We start from the raw sequence: 19,278 nt of genomic DNA, 5'->3' as shown, positions 1-19,278 counted from the left end.
GAAGGCTGAGCGCCGAAAAATTGATGCTTTTGAACTGTGGTGTTGGAGAAGACTCTTGAGAGTCCCTTGGACTGCAAGGAAATCCAGCCAATCCATTCTAAAGGAAATCAGTCCTGAATATATTCATTGGAAGGACTGGTGCTGAAGCTGAAACTCCAATATTTTGGCCACCTGATGTGAAGAATTGACTCATTTGAAAAGACCCTGATGCTGGGAAAGATTGAAGGCTGGAGGAGAAGGGGACAACAGAGGATGAGATGGTTGGATGTCATCAGTGACTCAATAGACATGAGTTTGAGTAAACTCTGGGAGTTGGTTATGGACAGGGAGGCTTGGTGTGCTGTAGTCCATGGGGTCGCAGAGTCGGACACAAGTGAGCGACTAAACTGAATGAGGCTTGAAGTTTTGGTCTTGCCTGGTTCCCTTCAATCCTCTATACACTGTTATGAAGAAAGGATGCACTAAGCAATTACCTTGGTGGTGCTAATGCTCAAGCATCCACTTGCTAATGCAGGAGACTTAAGAGAGGAGGTTTCAATCCCTGGGTGGGGAAGATCCCCTGGAGAAGGGAATAGCAGCTATATACCCAGTCCATCCTAAAGGAAGTCAGTCCTGAATATTCACTGGAAGGACTGGAAGGATGCTGAAACTTAAACTCCAAATACTTTGGCCACCTGATGCAAAGAACTGACTCATTTGAAAAGACCTGATGCTGGGAATGATTGAAGGTGGGAGGAAAAGGGGACGACAGAGGATGAGATGGTTGGATGGCATCACCAACTCAATGGACATGAGTTTGAGTAAGCTTCGGGAGTTGGTGATGGACAGGGAAGCCTGGTGTACTGCTGTCCATGGGGTCACAAAGAGTTGGACACGACTGAGCGACTGATCTGCAATATGCTTGCCTAGAGAATCCCATGGACAGAGGCACCTGGTGGGCTACATTCCAGGGGTCACAAAGCGTCAACCACCACTGAGCGACTAACACTTTCACTTTCTTTTTTCACATATGAATAAGCAGAGTGGAATTTGGAGGTAATAATCAGTTCCACATATTTATATACTTCCACTCTCAACTTGACTCTATCAAAAATTTTCAGACTCAAAATGCATCATCAGGATCCAACCAGGGATGGAATCTGTGCCACCTGAATTGAAAGCACTGGGCCTTAACCACTGGGCAACCAGTGAAGTCCCAAACATATTTAATTTTAAAATAATTTGTTCAGTGTTAGAAACTTTTCTTTTTAAAATGTATTTTTATTGAGATATAATTGACATTTAACATTCATTTTAGGTGTACAACATGATTTGTTGTGTGTGTGTAATATATGTATATATAGAGAGAGAGAAATGATCTCAATAAGTGTAGATTAATAATTTGAGTCTTTTCATTAGTTCTGTCAATGCTAAGTCAAGGACTACTGTCAGGATACTTTTTTGGTCGTGTTCAACTGGTACCTCTGCTTTGGAAATATCTACCTGTGGGGGGATCAGAGCTCATAAAAGCAGACTGCTTGGTTCAGTCATCATTTTGGTAAATATCACAGCAGCTTTCACAGAGTTTCTTTCCAAACCTCATTCTTTAGTAGGTAGTTGGTACTGCACAGTGCCACTTACATTTCTGTGAGTAATATAGTGAGACAATGCAATGGATAACCACCTTGGGTATTTATTTTATGCTGAGTGGGTCACAGAATGCTTTGAGATCATTTCTTAAAAGCAGTTTCTCAACAGACTGCAGTAGAAATTGCTATTTGGACCTCTGGTGCTTACTCATTTAAAGAAAAACCATTAGGACAAATAAACCTGAGAATAATACCAGTCTACTACACTGGCAAAAAAGAATAACCATTTATTAAAGTAGTTACAGAACACTTGTTTGCTTGGATTTTAATACTGCTTTACATTTTGTGTTTGTGAAACAGTTCCTATTATGATGTTTGTTTATAATCCCAAATTTCAACTGATTACATATTTATTTTTCACTTGTCAAACACATAGTTGATAATCTGGAGGGGAAAATACATCAAAGGCATATGTACAATTATAGAAGTTTTTATTATACATGTCTCCTGGAAGATACATTTATTTATTATTTTTTACATATTCTAAAAGACATTCAAATAAAGATAAATAGATTCAAACTGGTTACTAAACTTGTGGTTGAGGTCCTTCATTTTATTTTTTGTGATAAGAAAATCCAAAACTATTAATGTTGAATTTCTCATAGTATATTCATCTAAAAACACAGTAAAAAAAAAAAGTTGTAAAGATTGTAGACTGGTTCATTTAGGTGTTTTAGAGTGGCTTATTATCTAATTAACCGACTGCTGGGGATATTTGTTGGAGAAGAAAAACAAAACCTGGAGAAAATTCTCCCATTTATTCCTGATAAAGAAAGAAAATGAAAACAGAGAACACACAGCTGCGAAGCCACGTGATGCTGATCCTGGCCTAGTGCATCACGTCCTGATGAACATTTTAAGTGTTTCCTTTTTCATAAAGATAAAAATCTGAAAAGAAAGACATACTGTATAGGTTTTTTCCCCAAAATATAGATTTTACAAAAATATATACATATAATATATAGAAGCTGAAATTATGCAAAATGGATAAACAAAACACCACAGTAGAGTAAAGTGGGTGCAGCATCGAGATTATAATAAAACGTCCCCACAGCAGTTTGGGGGCTTCCCCCTCCCTTTACCTGTTTCATGATTTTATAATCACACCTAAAAGTATCATCAAGCCTGAAATAAAGGCACTACTGACATTGGGTAGTGCAAAGAACTCAGCTATTTCTTTGACTAAAAATAAACGAGTAGATGAAAATGCAAAGTGGCATACATTTTTTTCAACTCATTCCAGTGTCAAAGCTTAACCCAAACATCTAAATATACAAATGCAGCCTGGAAATATTTTAGTGCAAATATGAAGAGGAACGGCATAATTTAAAGTTAACTTAAATAAGGTACTGAAAGGCTAGGAGTCGTTCTGTGAGGTCTCCCTCATAGGGACGGTTAGTGTAATGGCATCTGGTGCAATGGAATACTTTTTAAAAATCAAGAAGACAAAAATCAGAGGTGAAAACCCCCCTTTATTTATTATTCTAACTAAAAGGGCGATTTTGTGGAAGATCGAAATATTTTCTTAGATTTGTTGATGGGGGTCAAAAATAACGTGAGTTCTCCTGAAGTCTGCACGCATAATGCTGGTGGTCAGTTGCCTACACGCCAGTGCATCTGAGAGAGCCCAGTTCTGGGTGGAAGGCTTCATCAGAAGGTCTCATCGTCATTGCAGTTGGTAGCCCAGTGCCCAAACATCTCACAGATGTCACAGTAGGGGCGTTCCTCGCTCCGACTGCCGTGGTGTGTGGAGTGGGGTGGGTCCTCGGACATCTGGGCCTGGGTGGGACAATCCTCTGTGTCGTGGAGATCAAAGCAGTCACATATGTCACAGAAGAGGCGGGGTTTCTTCTTGGACTGTTTCTCCTGGTCATCGCTGCAAATGTTAACAATGTGTATGATCAGAAACTCATCTCCCTCAGAAGAAATTCAAGAGACAGTACCATTTGTAAGGAATAAAACACAAGCAAGAATTCTGGCGCAGTCTGCGAAGCCTCAAGTACAAGTACTAGGGTACGCATTTAAAATCTTCAGATCAAACCATTTCTACTCTTGCCAGATTTGTGGAAGTCAGTTTATGGCCAAATAATCACAAAGCAATTGTTTCTCCAATCCACTGGAGAATCTAACTTTTAAAAAAAATATTGAAGTACAGTTGATTTATAATGTTTCATTAATTTTCTACTGCATAGCAAAGTGACTCAGTTATATGTATATTTTCCTTTTTTTAGTTTTGATTGGATTATATTTGATTTACAGTGTTGTGAAACCTTCTGCTGTACAGCAAAGTGAACCAGCCATACACATACATATAGCCCCCTTTTTATAGATTCTTTTCCCATATAGTTCACCACAGAGTACTGAGTAGAGTTCCCTGTGCTATAACAGTAGATCATTATTAGTTATCTATTTTATATATAGTAGTGTGTATATGGCAATCCCAGTCTCCCAATTTATCCCTCCTCCCCTTACTCCTTGGTGACCTTAAGTCAAGACTGTTTTCTACATCTGTGACTCTATTTCTGTTTTGCAAGTAAGTTCATTTGTATCACTTTTTTTTTTTTTTTTTTAGATTCCACATAGAAGCCATATTTGTCCTTTTCTGTCTGGAGAACCTAACTTTAAAAACACACACGTATTTAGATGGAACTAAGGTTCCACTCAGCATCGCTGAACTTGAAATACCTGTCGTAGTTGTTCAGGTCGTCCCCATTCCCATTCAGGGCTGCTTCTGACATCATCTCCACCTTCATCTTGAGGTCCTGATTCTTCCTCTGAAGGTCCACTATTACTGAATTGAGGAAGTCAATCTAATTTGTTTGGGGGAAAAAATGTGTAAAATGCCTGAAATATGTACCCTGGAGCATCAAGAAGTCAGCAATTATACTCAGGCTGTGGATGCAGTGTGCTGAAGTCACAGGGGCCAGCAATGGCCGTGACTCAACCCTTTTTAAACATGTTTATACACACACACACACACAATTGTACAAAAAGCACAACTAGTTACTTGTTCAGCTAAACTGTAGGACCAATCCAGGACTTTCACATTCTGTAGATTTGAATAAGCTTATGTAAATTCTCCTCAGACCACAATTTAACATTCACTTATTATGGTGGGATGGTAAGTGGGTCTTCAGAGAAAAAGGAAGGAGCTTTTTTGGAGTTTTTCTGTTTGGGGCCACACCCCATGGCATGTGGGATCTTAGTTCCCTGACCAGGGATTGAACTCATGCCTCCTGCAATGGAAGAGAGGAGTCTTAACCACTGGACTGCCAGGGAAGTCCCAAAAGAAGGATTTTTAAGAGAAGACCTAAGTGCCCTTTCAACTGATGCAGGCACACACTGAGAGGGCAGCGTTCAGGGGACTGGGGCCCAGACTCGGAGCAGCGGGGTAAGGAGGTGACTGACCACCAGGAGGAAACACTCCTGTCCGACGTTTCAAAGCAAGGGCACTTTAATTTAAAAACGGTTTCTCCTCTCTTCTACAAATAATGAAAAGGTCTCATTTCTCTAAATGTCCATCAGGAAAAAAAATCCTACTTTACAATTTAAAAAAATATTGTGTGTGTGTGTGTGTGTGTGTGTGTGTGTACACTCATATATACATATTGGGTTGGCCAAAAAGTTCATTTGGGGCTTTGTTCAGATGAAAAATCTGAACAAACTTTTTGGCCCATCCAGTATTTATTTTTCAAAGAAATATTTGGCCTTTTTCTCCCACTGGGGCAGTTACAAAACAAAGCTAGAAATCACTGGCTTTGTTATTCTCTGCAGAATATCCCTTCTGACATTGAAGGCAGACCCACTGACTCTTATCTCACTTCTCAAACTGTATTTTATAAGACTATATCCTGTGGGGAGCTACGTATCATATCAGGAAGGGGGAAAAAAGCCATAAAATGGGAAGTACAGTGGGAAGCCACACATATACACACACTCACATACATGCTCACAAATTAGGAAACATAAAACAAACCATTTGCTGATGGGAAGAAAAGTGTTGGCAGTGGCAGATGAAACAAACGGAAGCAGAAAGGAAGAGGGGGGAGAGAAAACATTGTTAATTTTGTGCTCATTAGACATATAAACTAAGCAGAGACAATGCTAGCCAGGGTTAAAGTTAGGCTGTTGGTTGAATTCTTACATGCCTTTCAAAGGAGATGTCATAACAAACAAATCACCAACTCACTGAGTTTCTCTTTTATTTAAAAGTGAAATATTGCTTTTCTACCTTTGAATTTTGAATGGGATAAATATGTTCAAAATATTAATTAAAACTGAAAATACATGTTTATTACTTCTGGGCTCTCAGTTCAGATCAGTCGCTCAGTAGTGTCCAACTCTTTGCGACCCATGGACTGCAGTACGCCAGGCCTCCCTGTCCATCACCAACTCCCGGAGTTTACTCAAACTCATGTCCATTGAGTCGGTGATGCCGCCCATTTCCAAAAATAGAATAGTTTACCTCCATGTAATCCCACTTTTACAACTAAAGCTATTTTGATAATTTTGGCTTTAGGAGACAGTTTTCAAGAACTGTCTTTTTAAGGTAAAGATGAGGAAAGAACCTTTAACAGAGTAATTCTACTTCTAGGAATTAATCCTAAAGAAATATTAGTATAGCTGTAATATGATAGATGTGCAAGACAGTACACTATAGCATTGTTTATAATGCACCTAAAAGATCAGAAATGTCCCACAAGTCATGTCAACCAATAAGGACTGATTAAATTATGGTGTGTGTATATATATATCTCTCTCCATATAATGGAATACTATACATGTGTAAAAAATAAGAGATCAGTTTCTATGCCATTTGTGTAACAAAAGAGGGGAAAGACTGTGTTAGTCTTGGTTTGTATATACATTTTTTAAAAATCTCCGAAAAAATTTAAAAAGACAGTAATAACCCTGATTATCTGTTTAGGGGGTTGGAAACTGAGCAGGAGAGGGATGGTGTTAGGAGGGAGAGTTTTTTTTTAAACAGTGTATATATTTTTAATACTGTTCAATGTTCAGACCATATGAATATATTATCTAGTCAAAACATTAAATGATTAAAAAAAAAAAAAAAAGAAAGAAAACAAGTAAGCAAAGCAAAAGGAAGGCATATTACCTGACTCTCCTGGGCTCTTTCATCCTCTTCTACCTGAGTATCAGTATTACCTTATGTTTAAAAAAAAAAAAGTGGAGGGGGGATATTTTAAAAAATTGCCATCCCATCCTGTTTCCTTGTTCTTAACAACGAAAGGGCCAGTGGGAGAAACTCATTCTGGTGTGGAATCCCCACAGGCGCCTCTGAGCACACGTCTGGAGTTCCGGTCCCGTATCTGGCCCCCTAAGGCACGGCGGCGCTCCCTTGGGCTGGCCCACTGCTGGTGGGTGGCCTATCATGTTCTCCTCCCGGCAGTGCACTTTCAGAACCCACGGTCGCCCCCTACATGGCAGCGGTCACCTGCTGCCTTATATAAATTTCTGCAGCTCAGGACCGCGGGAAGGTCCGGAAGTGCGGAGAGGCAGCCACGCCCCCTTTGAGTGGGGTCTCCCTAGATGAAAGCGCGGAAGAGCGCAGGCCAGGGGGGCGGCCCTCGGAGGGCGGCGCAGGTGCCTCCTTCCAAGGGCAGCTCTACCCCGGGAAGAGCTCCTCTCCGGAGGCGGCGGTGGTCACGTTACCTGAGGAGCTGCTGAGCTGCCTCTTGTTTTCTTTGAGTTGAAGCTCCAAGTTCTTTACCTTGAGCTCAAGCTTCACCTTATCAGACTCTAGAGACTGAACAACTGAATGCAAGGACTTGGCGGACGCGTTCTCTCCCCTGAGCGCCGTGACCTGAAATACATGGGCTGGCTTAGGCTCGGGTTCCGGGCACAGACAGGCGCGGGAAGGCTCCCTGAGGAGGGGACCCTACCTCATTTCTCAGTTTTTCCAGCTCGGCATCCTTTTCTGTGAGTAAGGCACTAGTGATACTGATGGATTTCTGCAAGGAAGCTTTTTCTTCATCTGCGTCTTTTATTAACTTGGATTCTCTAAAAGACCAAAGAGTTCAAAAAAAATTCCAGAATCAACTGAGAGGGTGGTCAGTGTACAAGGATGGGAGAAAAACACTCAATTAACTTTAGCTTAATGTAAGGGGAGAAAGTATCACAGGGAAGTTTTACAGGGGGTTTAAGGCTATTATGCTGGCGAAATTTTACTTGAAGTTTTACTTACTGTGAGGGGAGAAAAAGTTTACCTATGCAGAGATATACCAGAATCTGCATATCATTGTATCCGTTTGAATTTAAAGAAACAAGTTAATAACTTCGGAAGACGAATTAAAAAAACAAGACTGTTGCACCCCGCAAAGAATTATTAAAAACAAAAAAAATCTAACCCCCCTCCCAGATGAATTGTTATTTCTTGATTACCAGGCAATAACAACAATTAAAATACACACATGCAAAGCGATTATACAGACATCATGCAGAGCAGTTTTATGCTGGAAGTATCGATTGGTTCTCACTAATTTCAGTAACTTTGAGCAAGTTCCCAGAGTGTGTTTTGGAGATCTTATGGGCCAAAACAGTAGTAGAGATTATGACCACTATTCAAACTGAAGGATCATTACTTTTCATCCATAAAGACTCTGAAGACGACTTTTGCTTGCTCATAGAAATGAAAGGTAAATTACAAAAAAAGGCTAGGACAGAAACGTGAAGATGGATTTTCAGCCGTAGAATGGAAGCTGGGAGGACACCTGGAGGGAGCAGGTCAGTGCTCTGGGAGTCTGTTCTCAGGCCGACCCAGCATCTGGTTATCAGCACAGGGAGGGGCACCAGGCTTTCCAGGAGAGGAAGATGTTTCTTGGAGTCAGGGGAGTGGGAAAAGAAAGGGAGAGATGAAAGGAAGACAGGGAAGGAGGGACACAAAAGAGACGACCCCAAAGGGCAGGAAGCTACTGTGTGTTTATAAACGTGTGCGCTTTTATTTACATTTTTGTGGTGAAAATTCAAAAGTGCCAGTGTCACGAAAGCCAAGGAAAGACTGAGGGGGTGTCACAGGTTGGAGGAGACTAAGGAGATGTGACAACTAAAGGTGATGGGGTCTCCTAGATGGGTCCTGGGAGAGGAAAAAGGATGTGGTGTGGAAAAACTGGGGAAATCTTAACAACGTCTAGAGTTTGGCTAAGAGGTCTGGACCAATGTTACTCTCTCGGTTTGGATCCAAGGACCAGGGGTGCTAAGATGGGCATGTGAGGGGAAGATGAGTTGCGGCTCCTGGAAAACTCAAATTTTGAAATAAGTTTTTTTTTTTTTTTTTTTAATTACATGCGGTGTGAAACAGAGGAAAAAAGACCTCGTATCACAAAAATATTGGAGGAAAAACATTACTGGGGGAAAATTTCCTAGCTAGCCCTCGGGTCTTACAACCTAAGGCACTGCCTTCACGTGGATAATCATCATTGAGAGTTCACGGGGCAAAGAGAAAAATCGCTCCCGGTTCTGTTGGGAGGAGCTGGGTGAACATGGAGCACGTAGTGGTTTGGTCTGTCTTAGAACTGACAGGAGGGATCAGAAACTGAGGCCCAGGTTAGAAATGGCAGAATGTATGTCTGGTTAGTGAGACCCAAGATATCCGGCACACGAATTACAGAATTCTCATGGTTTATGGTAAATTGAAGTTCTACACAAAGATGGAAAATATAAGTGTTGTATTTATCTCAGTGTGTGGCTTACACTTATACCCCAGAATAAGTAGTAAGAAAAGAATCTGAGACTTACAGAAAATGTCTTGAATTCAACACCCAAGTGTTATACGAACACTTGGTGATGTTAAATTACTAACTGCATGACACCTCACTAGGAAAGAGGATCGTGCTTGCGTGAAACAAAAAACAAAAGAACCCCAAAGATTTAAATGAAAGAAATCTATAGGCATCTTTTTCTATCTGGAAAGTAAGTATCTATTTTTATCTGAAGATTCAATAAATCTTCTGCTCCTTATGTTTCTATTAAAGGATATTTGGTAGTTCATGTTCATTCTATTGCAAAATCTATTTCAATTTCTTGCTATATACAGCACATTAGGTAAAGTTAATAAGGCTATTAAAAGTAAGAGCTTGTATTTCCATGATTTGGCCATTTTTACTTTCTGCTTGTTTGTAAAATAATAAAGGAATTATTTCAAAGCAAACAATTTCAAGAGATTCACTTGTAAATTCAACTCAAATTTGAACAATGTGATTTTAAATATTTTTACTGAGAAATACCAGGGTTGGGTTATTAGCAGATTTAGATTCTTCTAAATCTTTGTGTTAGGGAGGATAAGGACGCCATCAGCTGGCAGAAGAAAAAGGCACAGGTGTCTTTGCTTATCCCCACATACATATGGCCTCTAAGTGAGGCTGCCTTCTAAGAAGATAGCAAACCGTTATTTCTTGGACAAAACTCATCAAAAGGTGGGTGGTTAAGAAAGGGATCTGACTTGTGATTTGTATACCAAATTCTGAAGGGACAAATAGACCTTGGCAGCTCCTCTTGGTGACAGGTCTTCAATGTCAGCATCTTAGGCAATTCCTGAGCCCAAACCCCACTATGCAAACCAAGATGGTCTAAACTAAACTAGTTCTGCCAATATTACTGACACCTGAGTCACACATCACATTGACAAGAGGGCCTGTGTTACTTTAAGGCCACTCTGGCTTGAGTGACTTGGCCTTACTAAAAATATCAAGGAGGGAAGATAAACAACATGAAAGAAGGGCTTCAGGGGCCAGAAATCTTTCCCCCAAGAGAACGTATAACCCAGATTCTTTCCTTACTACTTACATAAGAAATAAATTCCGGTAATGAAGGAAATACCTTAAAGTGTTACGGGGCAAGCTTTAAAAACGCAAGATAACAAGAACCAAATATTAGGAACAAGAAGAGAACTGCAAATACAGCAAGGAGAACTAAATTTGCACTGAAGTTCTGTGCTGTATATAGAGAGATAAAAAAGATATGTGCGTGTGTGTGTATGTGTGTGTGTTTACTGCTGAGGATATTTTTTCAAAACAAAAGCAAGACACAGAGGGACAAAGGCAGCCAAAAAATATATACGACAACTTGGTTTACTAAAAAATATATGAAATTTATTTATTATAACGTGGATAGACTTTCTTTAGTCTTACCATTAAAGACACACAGATAGAGCAAAGGAAGCAAGTGTAGGAAAGGGAAAAGAGAGGGGGTGAGATGAGCATTGGTAAGTAGCGCAAGCTCGAGACAGTCAGACACTTAGCAACCCACAGTGAGCTGAGCGAGCTGGAGGGGCAGTGACCTCTACAGAACTGGCAGGCGGGCCGCCCACCAGTCTTCCTTCCTGACGGGAATCTTGCAGGGGTCGCCCGCAGAATTAATCCCGACTCTACAGTCCGCATCTAAGATTTTGGCTCTGGGCTCCCTTCTCTGACATCAAAAAGCCTACAGAAGGGAGGGAAGCCAAACTGGTTCCCGAATCTGCCACAGGCTTTCTGGCCAGAGGAACATGTTTCTCTCCTTCTGTTAGGTAGAGCAAGTCAAGGTTAGCTCTGCTTCATCTACTGGAGGCCTTGGAAACTGCTTTGAAAGAGGTCTGCCTAACTCGGAGTCTGGTTTTCCAAAGAAATGATTACATTTTCAGGCTAAGAGAAAAAATTTCACTGCATGTTGCCTGCGATTCAGCGTTAGAGAGCAAAAAACCCATAGTTTTTTGGGTTAATAAGTCTTAACTTATTAAGTATGTCTTAATAAGTATTTTGTTTCACCCCATGTCAGGAGTAAGTACTGCACTTCAAAATAATGAACAATATAGTCTGAATGAAGCAATTATATTCTTTCTTGGCTATGTATGTTGACTAAGATCTCAGTTCTTGCTTGAACAACCACATTTCAAATATCTTTTGTGATTTTTAGGTACTTCCCAGATTTTTTTTTTCAGTTTTTTTTTTTTTTTGATGTGGACCATATTTAAAGTCTTTATTGAGCTTTCTACAATATTGCTTTTTTTTTTTTTTTTAATGTTTTGGTTTTTTGACCACAAGGCCTATGAGTGGGATTTTAGCTCTCCAACAAGGGACAGAACCCCCACCCACTACACTGGAAGATGAAGATCTAACCACAGGACTGCCAAAGAAGTCACTCCAGACTTTTAAATTAAGGAAGTATCCAAATTTTTTTTAGTACTCTATGCTACATGTACTTAACTGTTACACACCTAGATCTACATACAAATCCTTTACAAAACTGACTTTCAGAATGCATTCATGGTCCCCCCAAATTAGCGAAAATATATTTGCATCCAGACTTCTCAAATAGACCTAATTTTCCATAAGGGTTAATTAACAATTTGAACCCCTCCCCCACCAAAGCTCTAAATATAAGAAACCATGTTTAAAATTATTTCACTCCCAGAAAAAATTATCTTTATCTGCATTTTTCAATTAAAAGAATAATTTTCAAGAGAGATTCTCTTAAACATACCCAGGACCTAACACGGGAGCAGAATGAAATAAGGAGAGAGGGACAGACAAGTATCCAAATTTGTTCTATCTTCTAAAGCCGGGAAAAAAAGTCCCATGTCTAATCACACTTGGAGAGGCATGTGATTTAGTCAAAGTCACAAGGAAAGGAGTAACAAAGCCTCTCATCTTTCTTTTTAAAAAATATTAAAAAGTAAAAATAAACAAACATTAAATGTACAGCAAGAAAAGACCCCGTGTAAAAAGATCTGAAGCCCTGGGTCTTGTGCCTGCATCTGAGTTCTTAGCCAAGTTGCCCAAGTTTGGGGGTTTGGATTTCATCATTTTTAAGTGCAAGCCCCAATATACATTTCAATGGTTTGTTTAGATATGAGAAATCTGTGAATTACAAGTGCTACATAAATGCAAAGGGATTAATTACATCAGTACTCCCATCTGCTGATTTTTATACATTCCCTTACCAGAATGCCTCAGGAGTAAGTGCCATTATGTTTTCACATACCCTTGATAACTGCATATACAGGGTTCTTTTTAAAGAAACAAAGCCTTTTTCATGTAAAATTAAATATCCCAAGGCCCCCATGGGCAGAGCCGTGCTTGTACCCAGGCCCCAGGGTAAGTCATAGCAGGCCAGTCACCACAGCTCACGAGGGGCATTGGTGGACACCTGGCTGGACCGGGGTGTGGCGGTCGTGGAACACATATGCAGTCTGATGTGAAACTTTCAAGAAGAAAGAGTTTAAGGATGTCTTAAAAAAAAAGAGGAAGGCACCCCTGGACTGAGGCCTAATTTCCTTTGGAATGTAGCTTATGGAGCCCAAGTGTCTCTGTGGGCTACGTAAGGGCCTAGGTCCTGCAGCAACTGCCAGGCTGGCACCGTCAGTGCAAACGCCTGTGTCAGCCGTCGGTAAGGGAAGCTTCCTCTGCCCTGACAATCGAGAATAAGGTGCTCTGCAAGACTGGGAAGGAATTTTTCTTCCCTATTTTATTTTCTTATGTTTTTTAAGTTGAGGTATACAGGAATTCTTTTCAAAAAACTTATTTATTTATTTTTGGCCGTGCTGCACAAGCGCCACGTGGAATTCGAACTCATGCCCTCTGCAGTGGAAGCGAGGAGTCGTAATCACTGGACTGTCAGGGAAGCCCCAGGAATTCTTGATTGTACTATTTCTAAAGGTTTATTTTTCTTTTCACATTTAATAAGACAGAAAAGCACATCACTCTGTGATGTACTCTACAGCAAACCGCTATACAGGCTGTGGGTCTTAGCAACAATGCACGCTAAACCTGCTTGGCATGCAGAGTAAAGCAGAGAGTTTCTCTAAACACAAACTGCACATTTTAAAAGAGCAGACAGAGACCATCAGAAAGCATAAGCATCAGGCTGATTATTCCTGGGGGCCCATTTATCCTTACTCAAAAGTCCTGGAAACTTCCATTTGAATAGCATTTGATTATCATCAAAGAATAACAAATAACAAAGCTCTTGTTCAGAAAATAAATAGAAATGTTTAAAATGGTGCTTCCCATTATTGTGAAAAAATTAAACTTTTTATATAGCTGAAATCAGTACTTATATGCAGATCAATTACTCTAGGTAAAATGGCAGTATTTTTAGTTACTGAAACTAGGAGGTACAGCAGTATGTAATATGAGACAATCTGACTTTAGGATACTTCTGAATAAATGCAACTGAACATGACTTAAAATCAAAAATCTTCTGTTAGTAATTCATACTGAAACTTTCCAAATTTTTCAATTATAAGTACCAAACTAACACGATGCAGTTTTCTGAGTATAAGAAGGTCATACGTTTTCTACAAGTCACTTCACACAGCATGTTCCAACATTTTCCTTATTAAACACGCGCGCACACACACACACAAAATAATATACACAAAAAGAAAAGCCTACCTCTTTTTCATTTCTAACAACTGATTATTGAGCACTGATCTCTCTTCTTCCAGCTGGAAAAAAACACACACAGAAAAAAAAGTTCAGTTCATAACAAGCCCTCAGAGAGGCTGATTTCTCATCCTGCAGGTCACATTCCCACGCTCCAGTGAAGCTAAAGCAACTGGCTTTCCTGAGAGGCAGTGAGAAAAGACCAAGTGTACATCACCATATGGATTGAACCCGTCCCCCTTGCATTCGAAGGGTGGAGTCTCAACCACTGGACCACCAGGGAAGTCCCAGAGTTACTAATTTACAAATCACTTATGACCCGAATGACTCCTCTTCCTCAGGCACCTGAGAGTTGAAGTATTAAACAACACTGTGTACATGCCATATCTTAAACATTCAATAAATGTTTCCTTCACTTGTTAGATGCATGAGGGGAAGCTTCACTATTAGCATTCTGGTTCCTTTCCTGAAATAATAGAAGGCAAATGTCACCAACTTGGGTAGGGCTAAGAACCGGTAATTTATTCTACAAGGGCCTCATCTTAGGCCTATTATATTCCACTCATTTCTTTCTCACCTATAAAATAAAGTTACAAAAGAATTTCCAGTGGCCCATTAGTTCTAATGTTTTGTTCTTCTATGAAGGTTGAAAAAACAAAAGATTCAGCTAGTCAATCTTGTGAGGGAAGACACACCTCTACTCCCAAACTATACCACAGAGTTTAGCCAAATACAGTCACACTGTTAATAACACAAAAAGGTGAACAAACTCTTACAGTTAAAAAAATTATTTCTTTTTGGCTGTACTGGGTCTTGTGGCCATGGGCTTACTTGCCCCGCAGCATGTGGAATCTTCCCAGATCAGGGATTAAACCCAGGTCCCCTGCATTGCAGGGCAGATTCTTTACCACTGGGTCACCAGGGAAGTCCTTTTTTGTTTGTTTGTTTTTTAATCAAAGGATAACGGCAAAGACTCTGTAATGGTTTTCATTTATTTAAGAATTTATGGATTCTAGAATTTAAGATTCTAGGTTCCTAGAATTTAAGCTGCTACTCACAGTAAGTAGTTGTGGTCTTATTTCTGATTACGTGTCAGTTATGTATGTGCTTTGCTATAAAGGTTTTTATACTTTAAAAATTCTTCAATAGAAACATGTATGTTTTGAACATGAGTCTATCAAGAAATCTACAGAGGTTAACATACAGGTTTTTTTTCCCACTATAGACATTCCTTTCCTAGTCCATTAAGATAAATCCTTCTGCTGCATGAGTAATTCACTTCACGGAAATATTTAGAAATTTTTAAAGAGTAAAAGGAAGAAAAAGAGTGGGAGGCAAACTTTAAAAAATGAAATGAGAGAGGGAGAAGAACATCTGGAGAGTGGGATATGGAGATAAGAGGGGCTCTCATTCTCTCTGCATCCTTGTATGTGGTTTGTATTTATTTTTAAAACAAGGAAGACTGTTTTATAGTTATAAAAACTGAAACACAAGAAAAAAATTAACAAATTAACAAAGCTGCACCAATCAGCTTGCAGGATTTTAGTTCCCCAGCCAGGGACTGAACAAAAAAAATTAGCAAATACATAAGTGACATGGCAGGTAATTCACAGCAGAGAAAATACAAGCAATCAATAAACACTTGGAAAATCATTCAATACTGCAAAGAACAGCATGCAGAGATTCTCCCTGTTTCTTGGAGGATGAAGTTCTTGTGCCTGAATTTCCATGGAACAGAAATTTAGGGTACTTATTGTACTGACTCTTATTTATTTTTTGGCTGCGCTGGGTCATCGTTGCCGTGTGGGCTTTCTCTAGTTGTGGCAGGTTGGCTGGCATTACTAACTCAATGGCCATGAATTTGAGCAAACTCCAGGAGATAGTGAAGGGCAGTGCTGGAGAAGACTCTTGAGAGTCCCTTGGACAGCAAGGAGATTAAACCAGTCAATCCTAAAGAAAATCGCAACGATTCCTATCGCAATTCTTTGTCGCGGTATGTGGGTTTCTCACTTCAGTGGCTTCTCTAGGTTCAGAAGACGGGCTCTAGGGCTCGTGGGCTCAGTAGTTGTGGTGTACAGGCTTAGTTGCTCCTCGGCATGTGAGATCGTCCCAGACCAGGGATCAAACCCCTGTTCCCTGCATTGGAGGGGGGGATTCTTAACCACTGGACCATCAGGGAAGTTCTGTACCAATTCTTCATCGGAAATAGTGGGTTTTTTTTTTTTCCTTCTTCTGGTCCCGGATCGAATCCAGGATAACAAGTTTCATTTAGTAATCATATTCCTTTAGTCCAGCTGGTTCCTCATTCTTTCCTTGTCTTTTGTGACCCTGACTTTTGTTTTTTGGCTGCATCAATCAGCTTGCAGGATTTTAGTTCCCCAACCAGGGACTGAACCGGGTTGACAACACAAATGAACTTCTTGGCCAACCCAAAAGAGAGGCAAAACTATAGCACCATAGAAGAGAGAAATGGTGTTTAGGAATTGGGAAGTGACTGACTATAAAAAGAGTATGAGAGAACTTCTTGGGGAGAAGAAAATCTTGATTGTAAGGGTATATTATATGACTGTATATATATGTCAAAACTCACCGAACCATATATCTATGAAAGGTGAATTTTATGTATATTTTACCTTAATAAATATAACTTTGGGTGGGGGGAGGCAAACCTAGACAGTACATTAAAAATCAGAGACATCACTTTGCCAACAAAGGTCCATATAGTCAAAGCTATGGTTTTTTCAGCAGTCATGTATGGATGTGAGAGTTGGACCATAAAGAAGGCTGAGCCTGAAGAATTGATGCTTTCGAACTGTGGTGCTGGAGAAGACTCTTGAGAGTCCCTTGGACTGCAAGATCAAACCAGTCAATCCTAAAGGAAATCAACCCTGAATATTCATCAGTGGGAATGATGCTGAAGCTCCAATACTTTGGCCACCTGATGCAAAAGAGCCGACTCACTGGAAAAGACCCTGATGCTGGGAAAGATTGAGGGCAGGAGGAGAAGTGGGCAACAGAGGATGAGATGATTGGATGGCATCACTGACTCAATGGCCATGAATTTGGGCAAACTCCAGGAGATAAAGGACAGGGAAGCCTGGTGTGCCATGGGGTCACAAAGAGGACACAACTTAGTGACTGAACAACAGGCAAATTTGAGTAATATACACAATATAGGTTTTGTAAAAAACAAAAACTATTATTATATATAGAGAGACTGTTACACAAATGAAGAGCACTATGGAAAGAAACACTCAACCATTTATAATGTTGCCTCAATGAAACAACAATAGGAGGAATGGTAACTTTGAAATGGTATGTATTTGTATTGTTTCATGTTACAAACAGTTCAGTTCAGTAGCTCAGTCCTGTCTGACTCTTTTCGACCCCATGGACTGTAGCACGCCAGGTCTCCCTGTCCATCACCAACTCCTGGAGCTTGCTCAAACTCATGTCCAATTATTTCTAATTGTAAAATAACATTACAATTTAAAAGAAATGAATAATTTTATTTTTTAGAGGTATTAAGTTGTTCACAGATAAAATGATAGTATGTCTAGGATTTACTTCAAATTAATCCATGAAAGAGTAGAAGGTCAATGAGAGTAAAATTGAAACAAGAGTGACCAACAGGGACTTTCCTGGTGGTTCATTGGTTAAGACTTCACCTTCCAATGTAGGGGGCATCGGTTCTATCCCTGGTCAGGGAATTAAGATCCCACATGCCTCAAGACCAAAAAACCAAAACATAAAACAGATGCCAATATTGTAACGAAGATTCAATAAAGATTTTTAAAATTTCTTTAAATTTAAAAATCATAAAAAAAACTTTACCAAAAAAAGAATGACCAAGAGCTGATTGCCTTTGGAGTTGGATATCCGGGAGTATCGCTGAACTTGTTTGTAATAAAAGGTTAAATAAAAGGAAGGGTTATTTTACAGAAAACTATTAAGAATACAATGTTGCAGGGAAAATAGTATACAAATGATCATGATTGAAGGGAACACTGGACCAGAAAACCTCAAAGAGTTCATCTGTCCACAAAACTGTTCTATAATGTGATAAACATGGTGAGTAATTTGTTTTAAATGTTATCATTTAAGAAAATACTAGCTTGTGTGACGTGAAGGATGTGCTGAAGTTCAGAATCAAGACACACACTTCTGCTTCTGCAGGTCCAGTCGAACTACTTTGTAATTTGCCTTATATGTAATTATTCTTTTCTTTTGAATTTCATTTCAAAATGTGTATTTTCTGATTAGTATCACGAGCTCTAAAACAAAGGATTAATATCTGAAATTCTCCCAAATAATAAATTTTCAGGATTCAACAAACAAACAAACAAAAAAACCCAAAAAGCTACTTGAATAAAAATTTTCCTGGAGGGACTTCCCTGGTAGTCCAGTAGCTAAAACTCCGGGATCCCAATACAGGGGTCAGGGTTCAATTCATGGTCAGGGAACTAGATCTCACATGCTGCAACTAAGAGTTTGCATTCCTTAACTAAAGATTCTGCGTGCTGCAACTAAGACCCAGTGTAGCCAAATAAATAAACAAATGTTTTTTAAAAACCTTCACATCAGATCAGATCAGATCAGTCACTCAGTTGTGTCCAACTGACTTTATGCGACCCCATGAATCGCAGCACGCCAGGCCTCCCTGTCCATCACCAACTCCCGGAGTTCACTCAGACTCACGTCCATCGAATCAGTGATGCCATCCAGCCATCTCATCCTCTGTCGTCCCCTTCTCATCTTTCCCCCAATCCCTCCCAGCATCAGAGTCTTTTCCAATGAGTCAACTCTTCGCATGAGGTGGCCAAAGTACTGGAGTTTCAGCTTTAACATCATTCCTTCCAAAGAAATCCCAGGGCTGATCTCCTTCAGAATGGACTGGTTGGATCTCCTTGCAGTCCAAGGGGCTCTCAAGAGTCTTCTCCAACACCACAGTTCAAAAGCATCAATTCTTCGGCGCTCAGCCTTCTTCACAGTCCAACTCTCACATCCATACGTGACCACAGGAAAAACCATAGCCTCAAGGAGGAGAAGCAATGTTCTGTTTTGTTACTGGCAGGCATACAGTAGGCATTCAATAACTTCCCAGGTGGCGCAGTTGCTAAAGAATCCATCTCCCAGTCCAGGAGAGGTGGGTTAGATCCCTGGATTGGGAAGATTCCTCAGAGAAGCCAAGGGCAACCCACACCAGTACTCCTGCCTGAAGAAGTCCATGGACAGAGGAGCCTGGCGGGCTGCAGTCCATGGGGTGACAA

At 40.1% G+C, this 19,278-nt stretch overlaps 1 protein-coding gene across 15 annotated transcripts in view; it reads right to left on the bottom strand.

The window, feature by feature from the left end:
- Positions 1-1,830: 1,830 nt before the first annotated feature.
- CLIP1 (CAP-Gly domain containing linker protein 1) overlaps positions 1,831-19,278 on the bottom strand; it is a 116,528-nt gene continuing 99,080 nt past the window's right edge. For all 15 annotated transcript variants that reach the window (XM_055549503.1, XM_055549510.1, XM_055549515.1 and 12 more), the window contains 6 exons: positions 14,018-14,070; positions 7,532-7,649; positions 7,302-7,452; positions 6,745-6,794; positions 4,314-4,438; positions 1,831-3,504 (listed from right to left, as the gene is read on the bottom strand). In XM_055549503.1, the coding sequence (XP_055405478.1) occupies positions 3,279-3,504; positions 4,314-4,438; positions 6,745-6,794; positions 7,302-7,452; positions 7,532-7,649; positions 14,018-14,070 (723 nt within the window). In that variant the 3' untranslated portion in view covers positions 1,831-3,278. The remainder of the gene's footprint in view (positions 3,505-4,313; positions 4,439-6,744; positions 6,795-7,301; positions 7,453-7,531; positions 7,650-14,017; positions 14,071-19,278) is intronic.

The sequence above is a fragment of the Bubalus kerabau genome, chromosome 16 (genome assembly GCF_029407905.1).
Source record: "Bubalus kerabau isolate K-KA32 ecotype Philippines breed swamp buffalo chromosome 16, PCC_UOA_SB_1v2, whole genome shotgun sequence".
In the NCBI taxonomy this organism is placed as follows: domain Eukaryota; kingdom Metazoa; phylum Chordata; class Mammalia; order Artiodactyla; family Bovidae; genus Bubalus; species Bubalus kerabau.
This window is presented reverse-complemented; position numbering and strand designations above follow the sequence as displayed.